The 26,352-nt window shown below is 36.4% G+C and overlaps 1 protein-coding gene and 1 pseudogene across 1 annotated transcript in view; one reads left to right on the top strand and one right to left on the bottom strand.

Annotated features, from left to right (window-relative positions):
• COL24A1 (collagen type XXIV alpha 1 chain) overlaps positions 1 to 26,352 on the bottom strand; it is a 373,554-nt gene that overhangs the window by 264,544 nt on the left and 82,658 nt on the right. The window contains exons 10-14 of the mRNA XM_065907005.1: positions 23,829 to 23,873; positions 15,975 to 16,028; positions 14,715 to 14,759; positions 6,093 to 6,146; positions 2,794 to 2,838 (exon numbers count right to left, since the gene is read on the bottom strand). Of these exons, the coding sequence (XP_065763077.1) occupies positions 2,794 to 2,838; positions 6,093 to 6,146; positions 14,715 to 14,759; positions 15,975 to 16,028; positions 23,829 to 23,873 (243 nt within the window). The remainder of the gene's footprint in view (positions 1 to 2,793; positions 2,839 to 6,092; positions 6,147 to 14,714; positions 14,760 to 15,974; positions 16,029 to 23,828; positions 23,874 to 26,352) is intronic.
• Positions 16,223 to 17,029, top strand: LOC136150311 (large ribosomal subunit protein uL30 pseudogene; annotated as a pseudogene).

Raw genomic sequence — 26,352 nt, 5'->3', positions numbered from 1 at the left:
CTAAAATTTCACCATTAAAGATTACTTATTTTGCCTTAAACTATTTTTAAAATATAATTATTAATAGGTAAGTTAGCTTACAGCTCAACATTCAGAAAACTAAGATCATGGCATCTGGTCCCATCACTTCATGGGAAATAGATGGGGAAATAGTAGAAACAGTGTCAGACTTTATTTTTTTGGGCTCCAAAATCACTGCAGATGGTGATTGCAGCCATGAAATTAAAAGACACTTACTCCTTGGAAGGAAAGTTATGACCAACCTAGATTGCATATTAAAAAGCAAAGACATTATTTTGCCGACAAAAGACCGTCTAGTCAAAGTTATGGTTTTTCCAGTGGTCATGTATGGATGTGAGAGTTGGACTGTGAAGAAAGCTGAGTGACAAAGAATTGATGCTTTTGAACAGTGGTGTTGAAGACTCTTGAGAGTCCCTTGGACTGCAAGGAGATCCAACCAGTCCATCCAAAGGAGATCAGTCCTGGCTGTTCATTGGAAGGACTGATGCTAAAGCTGAAACTCCAATACTTTGGCCACCTGATGCAAAGAGTTGACTCATTGGAAAAGACCCTGGTGCTGGGAGGGATTGGGGGCAGGAAGAGAAGGGGACAACAGAGGATGAGATGGCTGGATGGCATCACCGACTCGATGGACATGAGTCTGAGTAAACTCCGGGAGTTGGTGATGGACAGGGAGGCCTGGCGTTCTGTGATTCATGGGGTCGCAAAGAGTTGGACACGACTGAGCGACTGAACTGAACTGAACTGAACTGAAGGTAACAGTTTAAGCACTGGAAGTAATATAGTAGCATAAGTAAATTAATTAGTTCTTTTACTGACAGCATACTTTGCTGGGGAATGGATGAAAAAAATAAGACATAAAATGGAAAAGACAAGAATAAAGAAGATAAACTTCACCTAATACAAATTTTGAGACAGCATATATCTGCATGTTTAGATTAGAATTTTGACACGAAAGGTATTTCTGATGGAGTATGTGTGTGAGGGATAAACTGTAAAGAAATAATATGCTTGCAGATAAAAAATGGTGATGATGGTAATGGTGATGGTACAGCTTCTGCTGTTATAATTGTTACAAGGTTAGCTTTAATGTTGAATGTAATTGCAAGAAAACAAAATGATTGCCTCACTTTTTATTTCTTAGTTTCATAAGTTTATCTTAATATATTAAACTCATTAAAGTGAAACTTTAAGTTTATTATTTTGGCCTTATGTTATAAAAAAAATAAATCGTGTTCTTCTAAGTAGTAGGTGGTAGAAGACAGACAGTAGAAATATCTAAGTAGTAAGAAAAAGGCTGCTGGATTTATATTCAAAGGAGCTGGGTTCAATTCTTTATTTTACCACTTATAACTATGTGATCCTGAGCAAGACTTTTAATATCACTGGCCTTTTCTCCTCACCCATATAATGGTGACACTGACCTATTCTAATCTATAAGAAATAACACAAAGCTCAAAGAATAAAATTCTTTAAAAGGATATGAATATTCTGGTAAGATTGCAATCCTTTAGCATTACAAGTAAGATTTTAATTACTAGGTTGGCCAAAAGATTGGTTTGATTTTTTTTCCCTAACAGTGTAGAGAAAAACCTGAATGAACTTTTGGGCCAACCCAACATTTACATCAAAATTTTAGAAAAGGTGTTATGAAAGACAGTTTTCTTCCTCACAGAGTAGACAGCACAGTGTACCACACAGTGTCTTATCTTAATAAATATCTGAATTGCAATAAAAACTGCACAAGTGAAAAGCAGGTGGCTCATTATCTATCTGGACTTCCCTCATGGCTCAGATGGTAAAGAATCTGCCTGCAATGCAGGAGACCCGGGTTCAGTATTTGGGTTGGGAAGATCCCATGGAGAAGGGAATGGCAACCCACTCCAGCAGCCTTGCCTGGAGAATCCCATGGACAGAGGAGTGTGGCAGGATCCATGTGGTTGCAAGGAATAGGACACAACCGAGTCACTAACACCATGTACAAATTAGCTATACCAACACAGACAGGATAACCCAAGAAGACTTCTCCGAACCACAATTTTCTCACTTGTTAAATATAGGGGTATTAGATAATGTCACAATTTTTAACCATCTCTTAAATTATATTATCAGGCAAAATTCACTTGATTTTTAAAAAAAATCTAAATATATAAGAACCTAGTTTCTGAGCTAGCATCTCAAATGGGCATTTTAAAAAGCCCTAAAGCAGAAGGGTGAGTAATGCTGTTATTAGTCTGCTAAACTGTCCATGTATTTTCTGTAACATTTTAATTTTAGGACCTTCTCATAAGGGTTCCCTCGTAGCTCAGTTGGTTAAGAATCCACCTGCAATGCAGGAGTCCGCCTGCAATGCAGGAGACCCAGGTTCAATTCCTGAGCCCAGAAGATTCCCTGGAGAAGGAAATGGCAACCCACTCCAGTATTCCTGCCTGGAAAATCCCATAGACAGAGGAGCCTGGCAGGCTACAGTCCATGGGGTCTCAAGAGTTGGACATGACTTAGCGACTAAACACCACCGTAAGGATAAAGGTCTCTTCCAGTGGTATAGTAAATGGGTAGAAGTGTTAAATTTCAAGTTACTTTTTAATCTAAATGTTTCTTCATATTCTCAGGTATTATTGGATAGGCTGTTAAAGTGGCAAAATTTAAACTCTGTTAAATGAGATGGATTATGGATGACAAGAACAACAACTAGCTTAACAGGTGAGAAACATACATTTAATTAGATTATATTCCTCTAAACCAAACCTCATAAAACAAGAATCTAATTACCTGTCTTCCCTTAAGCCCCCTCTTTCCACGGATCCCAGGAACACCCTAGAATGTAAAAAAGTCAAAACTAAATACTTATTCCCTTTTTTGATTGGGTTGTTTCTTTTTACATTGGGTTGCATAAACCATTTTTAATTTTAGATATTATTAACTCCTTGTCAGTCATATCATTTGAAAACATTATCTCCCATTCAATAGGTTGTCTCTTCTATTTGTTGATGGTTTCCTATGCTATACAAAAGCCTGTACATTTAATTAAGTCCATTTATTTATTTTTGCTTTAATTTCTTTTCCCTTAAGAGACAGATTCCCAAAAATACTGCTATGATTTATGACAAAGAGTGTTCTACTTATGTAGAACACTTATGAGTACTTATGTACCCATCTAAGAGTTTTATAGTTTCAAGTTTTACATTTTGGTCTTTAATCCATTTTGAGTTTATTTTTGTGAATGGTGTAAGGAAATGTTCTAATTTCATTCTTTTACATGTAGCTTCCCAGTTTTCTCAGCATCCAAAGACATACAGTTAGCTAAGAAGCAACATGAAGAGATGCTATATACTGCTAATTATTAGAGAAATGCAAATCAAAACTACATGGGCTATCACCTCACACCTGTCAGAAGGCCACCAATGTTGGAACAAAAACAACACAAACAACAAATGTTGGCAAGGACATGGAAGAAAGGGAACCCTTCTACACTGTTGGTGGGAGTATAAAAACTGACACAGCCACTATGGAAAACAGTAATGGGGTTCCTCAAAAAACTAAAAACAGAACTACTTATGATTCAGCAGTTTGGGAATCACTAACCTGGGAAACACTAATTTGAAAAGACATCTTCATACCAGCACTATTTACAGTAGTCAAGACATGGAAGCAACCCTAGGGTCCATCAACAGATGAATGGAAAAATATATCTGTGTGTACGTATATATAAATACACATATATTATGTGTGTGTATATGTGTGTGTGTGTGTAATATTATAGATCCATAAAAAATTAAATTCTGACATCTGCAGCAGTGGATGGATTTAGAGAATATTATGATTAGTAAAATAAGTCAGAGAAAGATGAATACAGCGTAATATTCCACTTATATGTGGAATCTAAAAAAATAAAACACACAAATATAAATAGCAAAACAGAAATAGACTCACAGATACAGAAAACAAACTAGTGGTTATTCATGGAGAGAGGGAAGGGGGAGGGGCAAGGTAGGGGTATGGGATGAAGAGATAAAAATTAGTATGTTTAAAATACCTAAGCACTAGAGAATATACTCTATGGCACAAGGAAGTATAGCCATTATTTTGTAGTAACTTTTAAAGGAGTATAATCCATCAAAATATTGAACCAAGATGCTGTGTACCTAAAATATTATAAAATCAGCTATACTTCAAAAAAGTAAATATTTATCAATGAGTTATTTTTTCCAAATGTCAATTTATGGAGTATGACAAAGAGAAAAATACATTATATTTAAAAATGCAGTGATATTTAGAAGAGTGTCAATATACTAATTTAATTCAAGTGGCCCCTTTTCTTCTTTGTAACAAAACCTTGATTTTATTCAGAAATTCATCCCATCTGTATTTCCAAATGGAATCCTGCCATTCCTCTGGTGATAATTATTTGTCCAGAGGTAGTATGCAACCAAAGTTGGTACAATCAGACAAACAGGAGTCTTATTTTCTGTACCCAGCAGACAATTACCGCCTGTCTCCCTGTTTCTCTGGCTGAATAAACAAAGGCATATTTAGCCCTTGCATTGGGAATCTTGCAATCATATGAGAAATCAGTCTTATGATAAAGCCAACATTGGTTAAGCCAAAGTGGAGAAAATGATGATCTCACTGTGCTCACAGGATCACACTGTACCTAGATTCCACCTACCTGTGCGTTTCTGGTCATAAGAAGTGGTGGCAGGAGACAGTACTCAAGTACTCAGGCTTTAGAGCTAGAATATCTATGTTTAAATTCTCATTCTATTATCTGTGTATAGCCTTAGGTAAATCTCTCTGGGTGCCTCATTTTCTTCATCTATAATGAGAATTATAAGACTGTCTCACTGGGTATTGCAAGATTAAATGAATAAATATGAAGTATTTACATAGTGACTTGCATATATATAACCATTACAATAAATCATTTGCTGTTATCATCATTTAAAATCTCCTCATTTTGAAGACAGTTTGAAATGAAATTTTTTGTCACTTGTAACCTAAAGCATACTTATTGATACAATCCCTTGAGACATAATCACTTCTATAAGCCCTTGAGACTAAGAAATCTGTCAGAAGTATGTAGCCTGGGGTTTTTGTATGTGCAGGTAAGTTAGCAGATATCAATGGTTGAAGCAATACATTTACTTTGAGCTGAACAGTGGTTGACAAAAATATTCATCTAATATCTCTACTGAAAAAAAAAGAGTTCAAAGGTGAGCAAGAGGACATTGTGCCTATTGATGGTCAGTGTCACTGGGATCCTTAAATCCAAGATGATGACATTTTTCAAGAACATATAACTTTGGTTTTTTTGTACATCAATTACTAGAAATAAGTTCATGCCAGCAGGTCTGGAAAGGACTGCATCATAAGCAGCAGAGTTATTAATAACATAAAATGTATACAGTAAGTCCCCTACATATGAACCTTCAAGTTGCAAACTTTCAAAGATGTGAATGTGCATCTGGTTCCAGCAAGGAACCAAAACTTATGCCATCGACATCAGTCATGAGAGAAGCTACAGCTTGCCCTTCATCTCCTACTGCTGAAGATCCTTCAGCTCTGCCATCTCCCACCTCTTCTCCCTCCTCCAGCCAGTAATTCTTCTTGCCTGTTCATTCTATGCCAGGCCTGTACACCAGTTGTTGTACTGGATTGACTATATTTTTCAAGGTACAGTACTGTAAGATTAAAACTCTTTTATTTTGTGTTTGTTTTAATGTATTGTGTGAAAAGTATTAAAAACCATTACAGAAAAAAAAAAGATTACAGTACAGTACTATACAGCTGACTGTGTTAGTTGGGTACCTAGGCTAACTCTGTTGGATTTACAAACAAACTCTATTTACCGAACAGCACTCTTTTCTAGGTAGGGAACTAACCGTGACTCCTTTGGGTCAATAAGAAGCAGTTCAATTCTTTGCATGATAGAATGAAAACATCGTCTAATTTTTCTTAAAGCTGGTTTGTTTCACTCAGTAAGATTACCTGACATCTGGGTTTATCAGCACTGTTATACTTTACCCTAACTATACCACATTATAAATAATATTTGGAGGAAACAGACTTACTCTTTCTCCTTCAGGTCCCAGTTGTCCTACTTCTCCAGGAGAGCCAATGAAACCCTTAAAGAAATCAAACAATCTTTGTATTATCTCATTTAAATAGTCACCCTTAAGTATATAATTCTAAATTGAGACACTTAAAATGTATTCATAGTAATATGAATTATAAGGCTTAACAGTATAATAATCTTGTTGCTTTTTTCCCTAAAAGTTACAGATCCATCTTTTCATTAAAAAAAAAGTCAGAAATATAATTTAGACAAATATAATTTAGGCTCATAAAAATCAACAAGCCCAAGTTCGTTTCTACACTGAATATTACAAAGGGCAGAAAATACAGATATACAATTAACTAAAATGTAAGGCAGAAAGGAGGTATCTAAGAACAAGAAATATGGAGGAGGGAGAGAGTCATTCCAATGCAGCAAGAGGTAAAGACAATTGAAGAAGATTTCAAAGAAGACTGGCACTCGAGATAGGCCTACAGAGTGGATAAGATATTGATCAGCAGATAACGGAGCAAGAACACCACAGGCAGAACCACAGTAAGCAGAAACAAGACAGAGAGGACTACAGGGGTGCTTATAAATGGTTAACCGACAGCTTCTTTTTTTTAATTTTTTTTTTATTAGTTGGAGGCTAATTACTTCACAACACTTCAGTGGGTTTTGTCACATATTGACACGAATCAGCCATAGAGTTACACGTATTCCCCATCCCGATCCCCCCTCCCACCTCCCTCTCCACCCGACTCCTCTGGGCCTTCCCAGTGCACCAGGCCCGAGCACTTGACTCATGCATCCCACCTGGGCTGGTGGTCTGTTTCACCATAGATAATATACATGCTGTTCTTTCGAAACATCCCACCCTCACCTTCTCCCACAGAGTTCAAAAGTCTGTTCTGTACTTCTGTGTCTCTTTTTCTGTTTTGCATATAGGGCCATCGTTACCATCTTTCTAAATTCCATATATATGTGTTAGTATGCTGTAATGTTCTTTATCTTTCTGGCTCACCTCACTCTGTATAATGGGCTCCAGTTTCATCCATCTCATTAGAACTGATTCAAATGAATTCTTTTTAACAGCTAACCGACAGCTTCTTATGAGTGAGGCGCTTTGGAGAAAAGCAGCCCCACACTGCCTTCATGGAGGTTCCCACTGGTCTGAGAAACAAGGGCTGCATCTAAGTAACAGTGCAGGCCACTCTGTACTACCACACCTTAGCTACACCTCACCTGTGGCAAATAATAACCTGTTTCATCAATGTAATGAATCAAGTGTATGGTAGTTTAGAGAACAGATTAAGGAAAGCCTTACATTTCAGCCTAAGAATTTTACACTTTACATTTTAGATAACTGGAAACTACTGGACACTGAGGGAGTATGGTAATGACCTGATCTTAAGCTGTTTCTCTAAAATATTAAACTGTTGATAGAATATAGAATATACCCCAGACAGGAAACACTGAATGTAGGAAATCTTGTTAGAATACAGCTGCAATGGTCCATATTTGAAGGAACATGAATCTGGGTCACTGATGCACAAAACATGATTTAGTGCCCTCCGTGTGCCAGGAATTGGGATTATAAAAATGAATATGAAAACCAGTGTCCTCGAGAGGCTGACAGTTTATTAGGAAGAAGTCATACAAATAACTGTCATATCATAAGATAATTGTGACATGATTATTGGACAGGTGATAAGATAAACACAAACGGAAACTGACTGGCAGAATGACCAATACTGTCTAGAGGGAAGGTTTAGGAAAGCTTTGCAGAGGAGGCAACTTTTGAGCTGAGTCTTGAAGGATAGGAAAGGCATTCCATGCAGGTGAAAAATAGTTGGGTGTTACCATGATAGGATGAACACTTTTCTTTGACAAGGAAAAATACCTTTATGAACAAGCAACAAATAAAAGAAAAGATAATTGGTTTCCTTCTACTTAACTTTAACGATAATATATCTATAACTTGTTTGCTTAAAAGTCAAGCATCTAGAGTATAGAGAAACTTTCTTTAAAAAAGAAGCATCCGAAAGTATTTCTGATTACCAAAACATTTAGGATTATGATGGCAAGCTACATGTATTTCAGAATCATCAGCTACAGATGGTCTCAAATTTAAAAACAGTTAACTTTTACTTTAACATACACAACTGAAATTTTGCTTATAAATAAAAAGAACAAACACTCAACTCAGCTGAAAACTCAGGAGCTGAAAAGTCAGACCTCTACTTAGCACAGTCTGCACAGAACCAGCACAACATTTTAGAAATAAAGATTTTAAAGGGAACAATGCTATGCATCATTATGTAGGTGTTTCAGAAAAGTTTCTTGATAATTATTATAATAATTGTAACAGAAATAAAATGTCAGCAGCATACAACAAAGAAATCACATGGGTTACATCATTCTAAAAACTACCACTAAACTGGAGTTTAGGGTGTAAACAAGGAGCATAAAAAAATAATACTAATACACATGGCTTTGCTTCTTGGATTGAAGTTTGTATATCCAAAGAGAGGCAATTCTGTATTGTGTAAGACAGAGGCAATTCTGTCACCATCAGGGTAAATAAAAACATCAGGAGAGGCTTACATACTTCTACTTTTTGAGATACCTGGACAGTTATTATACAAAGAGATACTAAAGGAGGGCTGCAAAATGATTTCAAACATTTACATTTTAAAAATAATTATTTTAACACCAGAAAATGCAACCAAACAATAGGGAGATTCAAAATATAATTTATCACATGATTTATAAAAATATTAACTTACAGTATATAGCATGTGGTATTATCCAGTAATAGGACACAAATTAAATAAAAAACATAATTCTGTCAGTGTATATTTGTTTTGAACAAATTTTGTTTTTTGAACATTTGTAGTTATTAATAATATCAAAGTTTACATTTGGACTCTTTGTGAATATGAAACCTAGAGAAATGGCTCTGCTGACTCTTCCCTCACTCCCAAAGGAAAATGAAAGGATTAAATCAATTAAATTAGTCAGAAAAGGATTAGTGGTTTTTTTTTTTTAATGCTTTCATGAAGTTGCCATCAAAACATAAAAAAACTTAAAAAGGGCTACACCCTAGAGTCATTTTCAACACAAATGGAGGAAAAAGGAACAAAAGGATAGATAATATGATACAAAAATGACACAAAGGAGAACTTAGAAAAGTTAAAGGAATCACAGAAGCAAGATGAGAAAATGTAGTAAAAGAAAACTGCACAGCGCCAAATAACAGGTCTACAACTTTAGTTCACACACACAAGTAACTCTCAAATTCCAGAATAATGATAAAATCTGCAGAGAAAGTGCATGCCATGTGGTAGGCACTGTGCTTTAGGAACATTAAGCTCAGGTAGTTCTCATAAGCACCTAGAGGTAAGTTTCATTTTCACCTTTTAATAAGTTAAGAAAAATGAGACACAGAAGAGATTAATGCCATCGAAAGTCACAAAGCTAGTAAATGAGGGGTTGGTGGTGGTGGGGAAGCAGTCTTTTCTAACTCCAAAGCCTATGTTCTTATCCAGTAATCTCTCCTTGTTTTCCAAATCCAAGTAAGTATGCGCGTTCAGTGCAGCTTTAATAAAATATACATCACTTTTCCCCATTATATTTTCACTTAGTGCAAGGGTAGATACAGCACAGGATAGTGGAAGAGTACAGAACTAAAGGTGAGAAGATGTTGATTTGAGTTCTGCTAGGACTAGATCAAACCATGTCAGTTCCACAGCTTACAGTTTTCTCATCTGTAAAATGGAGACAATATATGTATTCTCCTGATTCACAGGATTGATAGCAAAATTAAAGAAGAAAATACACATGAAATATTTGAAAATGTTTAAGAATTTTTTTAAAATTAAGGCATCACTATAGCACATACATTAAAACACGTTTTCTGGCTACATGGAGCTACTGACGGGCATGGACCTGCTAGTCAGGGCCTGACAACTCGTGATCCACTGGAGAAGTGAACGGCAAACCAATTCAGTATTCTTGCCTTAAGAACCCCATGAACACAATGAAAAGGTAAAAGTATATGACACCAGAAGATGAGCCCCCCAGTTGGTAGGTGTCCAACAGGCAACTGGGGAAGAGCAGAGAAATAGCTCCGGAAAGAATGAAGAGGCTGGGCAAAAGCAGAAATGTTGCTCAGGTGTGGATACGTCTGGTGGTTAAAGTCAAGTCCAATGCTGTAAAGAACAATACTGCATAGGAACCTGGAATGTTAGGCCCATAAATCAAGGTAAATTGCATGTGGTCAAGTAGGAGATGGCAAGAGTGAACACTGACATTCTGGAAATCAGTGAACTTAAATAGACGAGAATGGGTGAATTTAATTCAAACGATCATTATATATTCTACTGTGGATAAGAATACCTTAGAAGAAATGGAGAAGCCCTCATAGTCAAAAAGAGAATCTGAAATGCAGTACTTGAGTGCAGTCTCAAAAACGACAGAATGATCTCTGTTCATATCCAAGGCAAACCATTCAACATCACAGTAATCCAAGCCTATGCCCCAACCACTAATGCCAAGATGGTGAATACTGAAATCAGATTGGTTATATTCTTTGCAGCTGAATATGGAGAAACTAGACAGAGTCAGCAAAAACAAAACCTGGGAATGACTGTGACTCAGATCATGAGCTCCTTATTGCAAATACAGACTTAAATTGAAGAAAGGAGGGAAGACCACTAGACCATTCAGGTATGACCCAAATCAAACCCCTTATGAATATACAGTATAGGTGACAAACAGATTCAAGGGATTATATCTAGTAGATGGAGTGCCAGAAGAACTACGGATAGAGGTTTGCAACACTGTTCAGAAGGTGATCAAAAACATCCCCAAGAAAAAGAAATTCAAAAAGGCAAAATGGTTGTTAGAGGAGGCGTTACAAACAGCTGAGAAAAGAAGAGAAGAGAAAGGCAAAGGAGAAAGCGAAAGATATACCCAACTGAGTTCCAGAGTTCCAGAGAATAGCAAGAAAAGATAACAAAGGCTTAAGTGAACAATGCAAAGAAATAAAGGAAAATGATAGACTGGGAAAGACTAGAAATCTCTTCAAGAAAATTGTAGATACCAAGGGAATACTTTATGCAAAGATGGGCACAATAAAGGACAGAAATGGCAGGAGTATACAGGAGAACTATATAAAAAAATATCTTAAAGACCCAGATGGAGAAGGAAATGGCAACCCACTCCAGTTTTCTTGCCTGGAGAATCCCAGGGATGGAGGAGCCTGTGCATCTGTGGGGGTGCACAGAGTTGGATACAACTGAAGTTACTTAGCAGCCGCAACAACAATGACCCAGATAACAATAAAATGGTGTGGTCACTCACCTAGAGCCAGATAGCCTGGAACTGAAGTTCAGTGGCCCTAGGAAACACCACTACGAATAAAGCCAGTGGAGGTGATGGAATTCCAAATGAACTACTTCAAATTCTAAAAGATGATCCTGTTAAAGTGCTTCACTCAATATGCCAACAGATTTGGAAAACTCAGCAATGACCACAGGACTGGAAAAGGTCAGTTTTCATTCCAATTCCAAAGGAAGGCAATGTCAAAAAAATGTTCAAACTACTATACAGTTGCACTCATTTCACATGCTAGCAAAGTAATGCTCAAAATCCTTCAGCTAGGCTTATGCAGTTTGTGAACCATGAACTTCCAGATGTTCAAGGTGTATTTAAAAAAGGCAGAGGAACCAGAGATCAAATTGCCAACATCAGCTGGATCATAGAAAAAGCAAGGGAATTCCAGAAAAACATCTACTTCTGCTTCATAGACTATACTAAAGCCTCTGACTGTGTGGATCACAACAAACGATGGAAAATTCTTAGAGAGACAGGAACACCAGACCACCTTATCTCTCTCCTGAAAAGCTGTAAGCAGGATAAGATCCAACAGTTAGAACTGGACATGGAACAATGGACTGGTTCAAAATTGGGAAGGGAGTACATCAAGGCTGTATGTTGTCACCTGTTTATTTACTTCTAAGAAGAGTACATCATGTGAAATGTCGGGCTGGATGAATCACAAGCTGGAAACAAGATTACTGGGAGAAATATCAACAACCTCAGATATGCAGATGATACTAATTTCATGGCAGAGAACAAAAAGGAACTAAAGAGCCTATTGATGAAGGGGAAAGAGGAGAGTAAAAAGTTGGCTTAAAACACAGTAGTCAAAAAACAAAAGCATCATTGGCCCATCACTTCACAGCAAATAGATGGAGAAAAAGGGGAAACAGTGAAAAATTTTCTTTTCTTGGGTTCCAAAAATCACTGTGAATGGTGACTGCAGCCACAAAATTAAAAGACACTTGCTCCTTTGAAGAAAACCTATGATCAACCTAGACAGTGTATTAAAAAGCAGAGACATCACTTGGCTGACAAAGGTCCATCTAGTCCAAGCTATGATATTTCCAGTAGTCATGTACGAATATAAGAGTTGGACCATAAGGAAGGCAGAGCAACAAAGAACTGCTGCTTTAAAACTGTGGTGCTGGAGAAGACTCTTGAGAGTCCCTTGGACAGCAAGGAGATCAAACTAGTCAATCCTAAAGGAAATCAACCCTGAATATTCATTGGAATGATTGATGCTGAAGTTCAAGTTCCAAAAATTTGGCTACTTGATGCGAAGAGGCGACTCCTTGGAAAAGACCTTGATACTAAGAAAGATTGAGGGCAAGAGGAGACAGGGGTGACAGAGGATGAGATGGTTGGACGGCATCACTGACTCAATGGACATGAGTTTGAGCAAACTCTAGGAGACAAGAAGAACAGGGGAGCCTAGTGTGCTGCAGTTCATGGGTTTGCAAAGAGTTGGCATGACTTAGTGACTAAATAACAACAGTAGCACATACTGTTTAAATATTTTTTGTTTTCCTTATTTCTAAAAGTTATTTTAGGTAATATAAGGAAGATATAGATTCTGGAAAATAACTGGCTATTAAATAGAGAATTAAAAAAGAAAAATTTTAGTTTTATAAATTTTTCCTAGAATCAGCTTTGATTTTAATGGTTAGAAGTACAAAAGTATGTTCTTTTGAACATGTAAGTTTCTTTCTTGCAGCTATTTCTTTAGTCCAGATAGTTTTTGTATTATTACTTCAGCCTTGAATAGGAATTTTTTTGTCTCTTCACATTTCTTTTGTTGTGACTTCTTAAGTTTACATACAGTCACACATAAAAAATACTACAAATGCTTATAGAGTGTATTTCTAACATACCAGAAATGGTATAACATACCATTTTTCAAGGGGCTAGAAAAATAATATAAATAATATGTATGTAGGAGCTATTAAAGAAGATGCAAGAACTACCACTGTAAGACTGCTCTCTTTGGCCTTAACAATAAAGATGCATATTAAATAAGTACACCTTCTTAATTCCATATATATGCGTTAGTATACTGTATTGGTGTTTATCTTTCTGGCTTACTTCACTCTGTATAATGGGCTCCAGTTTCATCCATCTCATTAGAACTGATTCAAATGAATTCTTTTCAATGGCTGAGTAATATTCCACTGGGTATATGTACCACAGCTTTCTTATCCATTCGTCTGCAGATGGGCATCTAGGTTGCTTCCATGTCCTGGCTATTATAAACAGTGCTGTGATGAACATGGAGGTACACGTGTCTCTTTCAGATCTGGTTTCCTCAGTGTGTATGCCCAGGAGTGGGATTGCTGGGTCATATGGCAGTTCTATTTCCAGTTTTTTAAGAAATCTCCACACTGTTCTCCACAGCGGCTGTACTAGTTTGCATTCCCACCAACAGTGTAAGAGGGTTCCCTTTTCTCCACACCCTCTCCAGCATTTATTGCTTGTAGACTTTTGGATAGCAGCCATTCTGACTGGCGTGTAATGGTACCTCACCGAGGTTTTGTTTTGCATTTCTCTGATAATGAGTGATGTTGAGCATCTTTTCATGTGTTTGTTAGCCATCTGTATGTCTTCTTTGGAGAAACATCTGTTTAGATCTTTGGCCCATTTTTTGATTGGGTCGTTTATTTTTCTGGAATAGAGCTGCAGGAGTTGCTTGCATATTTCTGAGATTAATCCTTTGTCTGTTTCTTCATTTGCTATTATTTTCTCCCATTCTGAAGGCTGTGTTTTCACCTTGCTTATAGATTCCTTTGTTGTGCAAAAGCTGTTATGTTTAATTAGGTCCCATTTGTGATTAAGAGCATCGAAACATGTATATTATCAAGTGTGAAACAGATCGCCAGTCCAGGTTGGATGCATGAGACAAGTGCTCGGGGCTGGTGCACTGGGAGGACCCAGAGGGATGGGATGGAGAGGGAGGTGGGAGGGGGGATCAGGATGGGGAACACATGTAAATCCATGGCTGATTCATGTCAATGTATGACAAAAACCACTACAATATTGTAAAGTAATTAGCCTCCAACTAATAAAAATAATTGGGGGAAAAAAAAGAAAATGTTTTCCAAATCTAAAAAAGAAAAATAAGTATACTTCTTTCCAGGCTAAATCCACATTACATTCAAAGTAATGGAAGTGTGGAAGTGTGAAAATAAGTATCTTGTAAATGTCATTCTACTTACATTTAAGCATACTTAACAAAACGATGAAAATGCTTACTTACTCGTACACCTTTAGGTCCTGGATTACCATCTGGTCCAGCTAAACCCTAGTGCAAACAAAAGACATCACCATCATTCTCTAGTACTTTTTAAAGAGTTGTTGATAATTAATAAAAAGGGGCAAATAAAAGATATCATTTTTACAAGTATAAACTTCAGAACTGTATACTTAGTGAAGACCATATACATTTTAGGGATTTTAGAATTTCAGAACCAAAAACTCCAATGTATATAATCTATACACAAATATATTTTAGATTCTAAATAAAGTAGATTAACACAACTGTCAGACACAATTATTTCAGTTATTTCTCATTGGAAAGCCCTGTTCTTTTAGAACAGTTCTAATTCACTTATCTAAAATATATTTCTACTTTAAAAAATAAGTACATTTTTTAACTTCAGATCAATTTCCATATGTCTGAGTATTTATATATTTTTCGGATAAATACAAAACATTACTTGGTACTAAGACTCATGTAATACCCTCCACATACTTTAAAGGTTTAAAAATGGAATTTTATTAACACTAGATTATCTTCTGGCATTTTCAATTCCCTAATTCTAGAGATTAAAAAAGATATTTTACATAAATACAGTTTTCTAGTATGCTAAATGAACAATTAATTTCAAGAGTAAGTAATTAATGAAAGCCTAGGAAAGAAAATGTTTTTCTCTTATTAGCCTATATGAAATAACTAGAAAAAAAAGAAATAGCTAGAGAAAGTTAGACATTAGAGGGAAATAAATATGAAATGATTAAAATGAATTTTCAAAACAGTATACAAAGACTTGAATCCAATTTAGATAAAAAGTATTCAGATAGTGGTATATGTAGCACCGGCAACTATGTCCCAAGTGTTTATAATTACATTATTAAAAAATGCTGCATATCAAAGAGAGTCTTAACTCATATCATCACTTCATTTTAGTCAGTGGTAATATTGTAAAATCAGTAGTAACACTGTTCAACATTTTATTAGCCTACTGGGCCATTTTAATTTAAAAAGTTCCATTAAATATCATATCAAACTTGTTTAAAAATCCCACTCTCATTTTAAGCAAAATTTTTCTGCAATAAAATTTTTGAAGAATTTTTATAATTTTGATATTAGAATTTTTTGGAATTATTTTGCTATGAGTAATTCATTATTTAATAAAATAAACCAATTATCATTTTAACATTAACTCTTGAAATTGGAACATACAATGCATTAACCAAGAGAGACATAAAAAGAAAAGTTTAAATATAGTTACCTCACCTGCCTGCCGGGATAACCACGTGAACCAATATTACCAGTGAATCCTGGAATCCCCTAAAATGAAAAATAAAATAATAAAAAATACAGCAAAGACCAAAGAAGCCAAAGAAAGCAAACCTGGGGTATTCATAATACCCAAGGTTTTAAAGAATATTTTTCCATATAAAAATATGAAGAGTCCTGCATGTTGCTTATCTGACTGAAGTCATCTATTTAAAATGAAAATGGCCTCTTTCCTGGCTGGAACCATGGAGGGTGCAGAAGAGAAGGAAAAAAAGGTTCCTGCTATGCCAGAAATCCTTAAGAAAAAGCAAAAGAATTCCACAGAGCTTAAGATCAAGTACTGAGAAATAATTTGCCTAAAAGATTCTTTGAAAGGCAAAAAGTTTATCTATGAAAAAGCTAAGCCCTATCACAAAGAAGACAAGCAGATATACAGAACTGAAATTCAAATGGCTAGGATGGCAAGAAAAGCCAGCAACTTCTATGTGCCCACAGAATCCAAATTGGCACTTGTCATCAGGAACAGAGGTATCAAAGATTTGAAAGGCATTGCAACTTTGCTCTGTCAGATGTTCAATGGCACCTCCTGAAGCTCAGCAAGGTTTCAACTAACACGCTGAGAAGGGAGGAACCATACATGGCATGTGGTTTAGTCGCTAAGTTGTGTCCAACTCTTGCAACCTCATGGCCTGTAGCCTGCCAGGCTCCTCTGTCCATGGGATTCTCAAGGCAAGAATACATTGCATGGGGTTACCCAAACCTGAAGTCAGTAAATTAACTGATCAAAATCAACAAGCAGTGAATTGTCCTGACAGATAATGTGTTGATCGCTGGTCTCTTGGCAAATACGGCATTATCTGCATGAAGGTCATCTGATTCATGAGATCAGTACTGCTGGAAAACATTTCAAAGAAGCAAACAACTTCCTATGGGCCTTCAAACTGTCTTCTCCGTGAGGTGAGATGAAGAAAAGGGCCATCCATTTTGTAGAAGCTAGAGATGCTGGCAACAGGGAAGACCATATCAACAGGCTTAATAGAAGGATGAACTAAGGTATCTACCATGATTATTTTTGTAATCTAGTCAGTTAATAAACATTGACTGCTTTCAAACTGAAAAAAAAAAAAAAAGAAAATGAGATAAATTGCTAAATAAAAATGAATACAACTATTAGATTAGGGACCTAAATGAGATACTGATTATTAAATGTAGGATAAATGCAGATAAACATAGGATAAAAAAATTCAGTGATACATGAATTTTAAAAAAACATTTACATTAGAGAAAGAGTTGATACAATGTATAATAACCAGTATCTTTACAGATTGAACTCCTTGTCTCAGCCATCCTGGAACTCCCCTTAATTATCAGAGCACAAGCTTCAGAAGGTAGGTAAATGGATATTAAGTGTTAAATACCTGTATTATGACATAGGTATATCTAAAAATTCACATAGCAACTTTGGATGGGAAACTCACTTTGAATTGATAACTTTCTGTGCCTGATTTAAGACCCAGTTTACTCAAGGAAGGCTGATATATGGAGACTCAAACAGATAAGAAAGGAAACTTGCTGCAGAACCCTGTGGAAAAGTGAGAAGAAATACCTTCATATGTTGTTATTTTCTTCCACTGATATATGATTCATTCATTCATTTAGGTCTAATACATAACTTGTGAACTAAGGAGATGACAAAAAAAAAAATGTAAGAAAGGCAATGCCAAAGTATGTTCAAACTACCACACAATTGCACTCATCTCACATGCTAGCAAAGTAATGCTCAAAATTCTCCAAGTCAGGTTTCAACAGTACGTGAACTGTGAACTTCCAGATGTTCAAGCTGGATTTAGAAAAGGCAGAGGAACCAGAGATCAAATTGCTAACATCCAATGGATCATTGAAAAAGAGAGTTCCAGAAACACCTACTTCTGCTTTATTGACTGTGCCAAAGCCTTTGACTGTGTGGATCACAACAAACTGTGGAAAATTCTTAGAGATAAGAATACCAGACCACCTGATCTGCCTCCTGAGAAATCTGTATGCAGGTCAAGAAGCAACAGTTAGAACCAGACGTAAAGGCTGTATATTATCATGCTGTTTATTTAACTTATATGCAGAGTACATCATGCGAAATGCCAAGCTGGATGAAACACAAGCTGAATCAAGACTTCCGAAAAACATTAATGACCTCAGATAGACAGATGGCACTTCCATTATGGGAGAAAGCAAAGAAGAACTAAAGAGCCTCTTGATGAAAGTAAAGGAAGAGAGTGAAAATGTTCAGAAAACTCAACATTCAGAAAACTAAGATCATAGCCTTTGGTTCCATCACTTCATGGCAAATAGATGGGGAAACAATGGGAACAATGACAGACTTTATTTTCTGGGGCTCCAAAATCACTGCAGATGGTAACTGCAGCCATGAAATGAAAAGATGCTTGCTCCTTGGAAGAAAAGCGATAACTAACCTAGGCAGCATACTAAAAAGCAGAGACTTTGCCAGCAAAGGTCCATCCAGTCAAATATGTTTTTTCTGCTGGTCATGTATGGATGTGAGAGCTGGACTATAAAGAAAGCTGAGCACCAAAGAATTGAAGCTTTTGAACTGTGGTGTTGGAGAAGACTCTTGAGAGTCCCTTGGACAGCAAGGAGATCCAACCAGTTAATCCTAAAGGAAATCAGTCATGAATATTCATTGGAAGGACTGATGCTGAAGGTGAAACCCCACTACTTTGGTCAACTGATGTAAAGAACTGACTCATCTGAAAAGACCCTGATGCTGGGAAAGACTCAAGGTGGGAGGAGAAGGGGCAACAATGGACATGAGTTTGAGCAAGTACCGGAAATTGGTGATGGACAGGGAAGCCTGGTGTGCTGCAGTCCATAGGGTCACAAAGAGTCAGACACAACTGAGCGACTGAACTGAACTGAAAAGATGATAGCAGTGATAATTTTCATAGATTCTTTATTCTGTAAAAACTCTTCCTTTTGGTTGTTTGTATTAGATAATAATACTAATACAAAGGACACTAGTCCTTTGCCCCTCTGCTCTGAAGCATACAGAAGATTGTACTAATTTCTCTAGTTTAACCAGAGAAACACTATAAAATTCCTGAAATTTGAAAAATCTAGAGAAAAAACAGTCCAAGAAAGAGGCAAATGAAGGATCACAGTTGAAAGTTTTCACCCTTCCATTCTATTAGATTCATATTCTCCTTATATGTCCTTCTCTCCACTTTTCTCAGAATACATTTCTCAGTTTTGTTTTCTCCCTTTTCTCTCCCCCTTCCTTTCCTTGTTTCAACAATTACTATTTACTTAACATTTTTCTGTGTGTTGGGCTTCCCTCATAGCTCAGTTCGTAAAGAATCCGCCTGCAATGCAGGAGACCCTGGTTTGATTCCAATGTCAAGAAGATCCACTGGAGAAGGAATAGGCTACCCACTCTAGTATTCTTGGATTTCCCCTGTGGCTCAGGTGGTAAAAAATCCACCTGCAATGTGGGAGACCTGGGTTCAATCCCTGGGTGGGGAAGATCCCCTGGAGAAGGGAAAGGCTACTCACTCCTTCTGACCTGGAGAATTCCATGGACTGTATAGTCCATAGGGTCACAAAGAGTCATACATGACTGAGTGACTTTTACTTCACTTTAACATGTTTTTATGTGCTAATCACATGACCATGCAATGTGATTTACAGCTACTTTATATATATGATATAAAGTATGATAGATACTATGTTCTTCATTCTACATTTGAAGTAAGAAAGATACAGAGAAGTTATGAAATATGCCTGAGATGGCATAGTAAGTAGCAGATCCTGAATGTAAATCCAGATGATCTGACTAAAGTTGTCACGTGTATATGCACACACACACACACACATATATATATGACAATGAAAAATTTAACAGAATGTGAATAAAGAGTGATCTGAGAATTACAGAAAATTTTCATCTACATGTAGAGATTATATCCTACGAATTTCAGAAACTATATTTATGTACTAGAAATTACCTTATTAACATTATACATAGTAAATATTTTATCCCTATAATGTTTATTGAGCACTTAAATGCCAAGCACAATTTCAAGTATTTTATATGTATTATCTTATTTAATCTACCCAAACCCTCTAAGGTAGATATCATTATCCCTATTTTACAGATGCAAAAAATAAGACACAATGTGTTTGCCACCAGTGCAAAGTCACTCAGCTATGTAGAAAGTCAGAATTTAAATCAGCAAGTCTAACTCCAGAGACCACCATTAAAGGTTGTCTCCCTAGTGGAGGTCTGAAGTGTAAATAACTTATAGTAGTACTCAAAGGAAAGCCCTCTAATCATGAGATTTGCTTCAGTCTATTTACAAATGCTTCTTCTATTCCCCATCCAACTTTAAAACATACAGGCCTATATCCATACCTCCAGAAAAACCTTATATTTGGTTATGACAATAGGAAAGAGTGAAATAAACATAAAACGCTGATTTTATTCTGTAGGTTCTGGTTAATGGCAACCACCATCCCTTTCATTAGTTTCCCGGCCAAATTAGGTCCAGTTCAGTTCAGTCGCTCAGTCGTGTCTGACTCTTTGCGACCCAATGAATCACAGCATGCCAGGCCTCCCTGTCCATTACCAACTCCCGGAGTTTACTCAGACTCATGTCCATCGAGTCGGTGATGCCATCCAGCCATCTCATCCTCTGTCGTCCCCTTCTCCTCCCAGCACCATGGTCTTTTCCAATGAGTCAGCTCTTCGCATGAGGTGGCCAAAGTATTGGAGTTTCAGCTTCAGCATCAGTCCATCCAATGAACACCCAGGACTGATCTCCTTTAGGATGGACGGGTTGGATCTCCTTGCAGTCCAAGGGACTCTCAAGAGTCTTCTCCAACACCACAGTTCAAAAGCATCAATTCTTTGGCGCTCAGCTTTCTTCACAGTCCAACTCTCACATCCATACATGACCACTGGAAAAACCATAGCCTTGACCAGACGGACCTTTGTTGGCAGAGTAATGGCTCTGCTTTTTAATATGCTGTCTAGGTTGGTCATAACTTTCCTTCCAAGGAGTAAGCGTCTTTTAATTTCATGGCTGCAGTCACCATCTGCAGTGATTTTGGAGCCCCCAGAAATAAAGTCTGACACTGTTTCTACTATTTCCTCATCTATTTCCCATGAAGTGATGGGACCAGATGCCATGATCTTAGTTTTCTGAACGTTGAGCTTTAAGTCAACTTTTTCACTCTCCTCTTTCACTTTCATCAAGAGACTTTTTAGTTCCTCTTCACTTTCTGCCATAAGGGTGGTGTCATCTGCATATCTAAGGTTATTGATATTTATCCCGGCAATCTTGATTCCAGCTTGTGCTTCTTCCAGCCCAGCGTTTCTCATGATGTACTCTACATATAAGTTAAATAAGCAGAGTGACAATATACAGCCTTGATGTACTCCTTTTCCTATTTGGAACCAGTCTGTTGTCAAATTAGGTTAGTCAACCTCAATTAAAAAACGATCTGTTTTAAGACATAAATGAAATCTGATTTTGAACAGATTTTCACAGAGGGTGTTGAGACAACATGTAGAGAGATAACACATTCCAGCTGCACAGAGAAACACACAGAAGGACTCTCTTTGATGACCGAATCCTGCTCTCCTGGAGCACCAGTAAACAGAGTCAGTAAGCAAGCTCTCAGCAGTTGTATGTGGCATAAACATACTCTAAGCCAACCACACCCTAAAATCACTTGGACAACCACAGAGCTCAAAAGACTCCAAAGGAATACTGTAACTCAATTCACTCTGCATTTAAAAAATGGCTCACTTTAATCTGTAGACTGTCTGGAGTAATTTAGACACAGGGTTATCTCTCTACTCCTGGAAAAATCAGGAATAGTAAACCTGTCCCAACTCCACTTCTCACTTGAAGAATTAAAGCTGACTCTCTGAGTCAGACTTCATTGAGAGTCCAAGCACTGCTAGCATGGGTCCTCCCTATGTCTTCATTTATTCATTAGTAAAATACAGTGGTAATATCTAGGTCACAGGATTATAATGTAGAGAAAATAGAACTATGTGGGAAAATATATTTAAAAGCAGGGGTAATTATAATAATTCTTAGTGTTGTGGAGTATCAAATGAGTTAACATATGGAAATATTCAATACACAATTATACTACTTGAAGTTCCAGTTAACAGTAGTACAGTTTGGCAGCCAATAAAGACTCAGTAAATGACAGCTCTTAATACTAGAGCTTACACAGATGATATAATTACTTTCCTCAATGTTTCTGGCCAGTTAATAGATATTTACAAATTTTCCAGAAGGGAATGTCTCCTAGCAATTAATCATGCTCCTCTTAATGTCCACAGTGTTTCCAACAGTTAAAATGCAAAATGATTTTAGTTGTTCCTCGCAGTTATCACCAATTTTGTCTTTTTTCTTCTAGAATTATATAAAATAGAACTGATTCCAATAATACATGTTCCGATCTTTAAAACTGATATTAGACTCTCCTCACAAGCATACCACCCTCAGAACTAGGACATGTATTCTAATGGAACTAGATAACAGAGCAGTTATGAGAAAACTGGTCAGTTCTGACAAACAGTCGTTTTTTTCACTAACTTGTGATGTGTCAGGTTTTCTTCATTGGAATCCACACATTTCTGCCAAAGCAGGATTCTAGGAATTTTTTCCTTCCCCAGGATCTAATCTCTCTTTCCCTCTTGCCCTTCTATTTTTTTTTTTTTTTCTACAAATGCTCAAATGCTTTTCAGCACTCATTTGATCTTGTACTTGAGATTGTTAAGTACTGAAGAAATTAAGATTGTACTTGCTACAAATACATATATTGCTTTTCTTGCCATGTCCAGTAGTTAGCAATCTTGAAAAACTGTGCCTCAGGGACTTAACAGAGCTTACTGTTCCTCTAACATGAATGAACAAAAGAAAAAATTGGCTTTATTTCTTTATTTGTCTTTCCCTCAAGGATAATCCATCACTTTTCTTTCTGGAGCTCCCCTTAGGGCTTTTTGAGGCTCTTTGCTAAATCTCCAGTAATGATTTGCCACCTTAGTTAGTATCTAATCTCCCACCTTTTTCACTGATTTATTCATACTGGCCTAGTACACATTGCATTGAAAACAAGAGATTTGACTTTATTTTTTTCCTGTGACATAATGATATATTATTTTCTGGTGGGAGAAAGAAGAAATAACATGATTAAAAACTAAACAGTTTCCAAACTATTTTGATTTTAACATATGTGCGTATATACAGAATGAACAAAAAATAGCATACTGCCATTCTAATTTGGATTTTTATCAAACTTATTTGCATTCTTTCACACAAGGGTAGGGAACTAACAGCTGTGAATAGATTTTGGAGAACAGACAAGTCCCTGAAACATACAAGAAAATCAGAGTATGTGTGTGTGCATGCACGTGTGCATATGTATGGATAATCCGGGGACAGGGTTCACAGCATTTATAAGATTCTCACAAGAGTTTATGAATAACAAAAGTTGAAAACAGCTGTTCTGGAGCATATTAGGCAGATAGTTGAAAGTCAGTCTAAGATATGAAAAAAATCAACAAAGTTTAGTAGATAATAAATTAGAAGTTTTTCCTGTACTAAAAAGAGTCAAAGAATTAAGAAAAATTGACAGGAAAAAGACATTAAGAAAATTGAAAGCATTAAGAAAAAAATAGGCATTAAAAAAAGCATTTCCTTAAAAGCATTAAGAAAAACTTAAAGAGTTAAGTGTGGAAAAATAATCTCTCAATGGAGTTTCCCACTGTGTATTTTTTTCACTGGAGAGATGCAAGTCTGACAAAGGAAGAATACTTACTTGTTCCCCTTGGAGTCCTGGGAGTCCTGGATGCCCCTTGAGACCCTGCAACGGTAAAGGTGAAGACATGTTATGAACAGTAAACCCTTGTGAGTCCAATAACTAACCACAGTTGTCATTTACCCCAACTTCCGGTTTTCTCATTAACGCAAATTCAATTATTACTAATCTATTTCTTATTAAATGCTATCCTTTTAATTTAATAAAAATTTAATTTTATTAAAGAAGATATTCTTATTAATAATTCTTAATCAATTTTGAATGCTATTTGAATGATTTGTTGTTGGCAACTAAAATGGTTACATAGTATTGAATAAAAAGACAGCATCATTTATAAAAGGCTGGTGTATAGCAATAGGTCTGCTCAATTCTGCTGCAGCTTTTTAAAAGCTGGTTTTAGTTCCTTAATGCTGAAATGAAATGCTCTCAGATATATTCTGTTTGTAATTATTGAAAAACTGGACCATATTCACGCAGTTTCTCTAAAACATTGTCATAACAATCTGTGAATGAGTGAATAAAAGAGACTGTTCAAGTCCATCCAAAGGAGGTTTATAAGGCTATCTAAGAAATCAATAACCAATGTTATATATCAATTATATCTCAATTTTTTTTAAAAAAAGACATTAGTAACAAAAAATATTTCCCAAATAAGAACCAAAGTCAAATCTTAATCTCTATAATCAACATTCAAAGATATAAACGAGATAACAACCTTTATGCTCTAGAAAGATATTCTATGAGCAAAAGGAAGGACGCTAAAAAAAAAAAAGGCAGGAACAAAGAATCAGCACATTTATACAGCTCTAATTAACAATCAGTATGGCAACCTGCTGTTTATTCGATTTTGCTGTATATAAAAGAACAAAAGGAAGTTCCTTTTTAAAAGAATCTCAGAATTCTAAGCAAATTTCAAAAACCTGAAATAAATCATAGTTTACAAATATCAGAAACTTCAAATTAATGTACAGCAAACTGAAGATACGTTTTTGGGGTTTCAGGATATAGAGTAACAGAGGGAAGAGAGTCATTCAGGATTAATCAGTGAGGACTTATGAACATGAATTCATGAATTAGAGAAGGAAATTATACCCTGGTTAGACAATGGGAAAATTAGAAGAGGTGCCTATTTGAAAACTAAGGAAATGATTTAAGCAGTTTCTGAGATGATAAACTTAAAACATAAGAAAATGTTCAATTAGAGAGACTCTTGGGAACCAGAGAGAAGATCAGAAAATGTAAGAAAGCAAGTTGGAGGCAAAAATTTTTGTGTTATCTGTAAATGTAAGCATATAAGTAACAAGGGAATAACAGAAGGAAAAAACCAGAGTGCCGAGGAAATGGCCTGTCCTCTAGGAGCTCTGTTCTTTCCTGATTAGACTATTAAAAATCAGAGAAGTGGCCACAAGAAAGAATATGGGAAAAAAGAGGAGGGGAAAGAAGGAAGGCACAAGGAAACTTCCCTGAACTAATAAAACTAACAAAAACAAGGAAGTGGCTAATTCTATAGCAATCCTATGAAGCAGGTATCTTCCCCATTTATGCCACGCCAAGTCGCTTCAGTTGTATTCGACTCTTTGAGACCTCATGGACTGTAAACTGCCAGACTCCTCTGTCCATGGGATTCTCCAGGCAAGAATACTGGAGTGGATTGCCATTTCCTTCTCCAATTTTACAGATGAGAAAATTCTCTGAGAAATTAAATGATATGACCAAAGTCATATAGGTAGTAAGGTGGAATCATGTTGGTTTGACAGATTCATCATGAGCTTAGTAACCTGCCCTTCTACTTACTTTAAATGTCTTTATATTTGTCTCAAACTCAAATGTAGGATAGTCTCCTTCTCATCAAATGTTCAATTGTAGATAACCAAGGCAAATCAACAAAAGGAATTACTAAATTTACACATTTACCAATGGCCTCTATTACACCCACAGTTTCACTCTGAGTTTATACTTTTTTTTTTAAAGATAGCTAAATACCAGCCTAATTACAAAACAGGGGACACTGTTCTCAACTGTCCAAATGTTAAGATTCTACAGATAAAAAATATCCACAAACCTAACTTTTTCACTTTTTTAATCCTGGGAAATAAGAAATGTCCTCAGCACTAAAATAATGGCTGCAGCTCCCTCAGATGAGGCAGCAGCTCTAGAAGGACGTAGTTCTTAGGAGAATGTCACGAAGATGACAAATGAGGAGCCAGGGTGAGAGGCATATAGATAGAGAAGCTCTCTGCCATGGGCCTAGTTCCTTTTCTTTAAAAACAAACAAACAAAAAACCTGTATTAAATCTTTACTTCCTTGTTTTTATTTCTGTGTACTGCTGAGTCTAATTATACGCTTCCCTTTCTTTGGCCACTATCTGTTTCTCTGACCAGAGATTCTTCCCTCCTCAGCCTTGGTGAAACAAAAGACAGTGGTGCTACAACTTTGTTAGCTTGCTTTCCCTGAAGCAGTTTATAACAGCGAACTAGGCACATTGACCATGATATCCTCTAAATGTACAATTCCTTCCTAGGA

This window comes from Muntiacus reevesi, chromosome 1, assembly GCF_963930625.1.
Source record: "Muntiacus reevesi chromosome 1, mMunRee1.1, whole genome shotgun sequence".
In the NCBI taxonomy this organism is placed as follows: Eukaryota; Metazoa; Chordata; class Mammalia; order Artiodactyla; family Cervidae; genus Muntiacus; species Muntiacus reevesi.
Note: the sequence above shows the minus strand (reverse complement) of the source record. Positions and strands in the feature narration are given on the sequence as shown.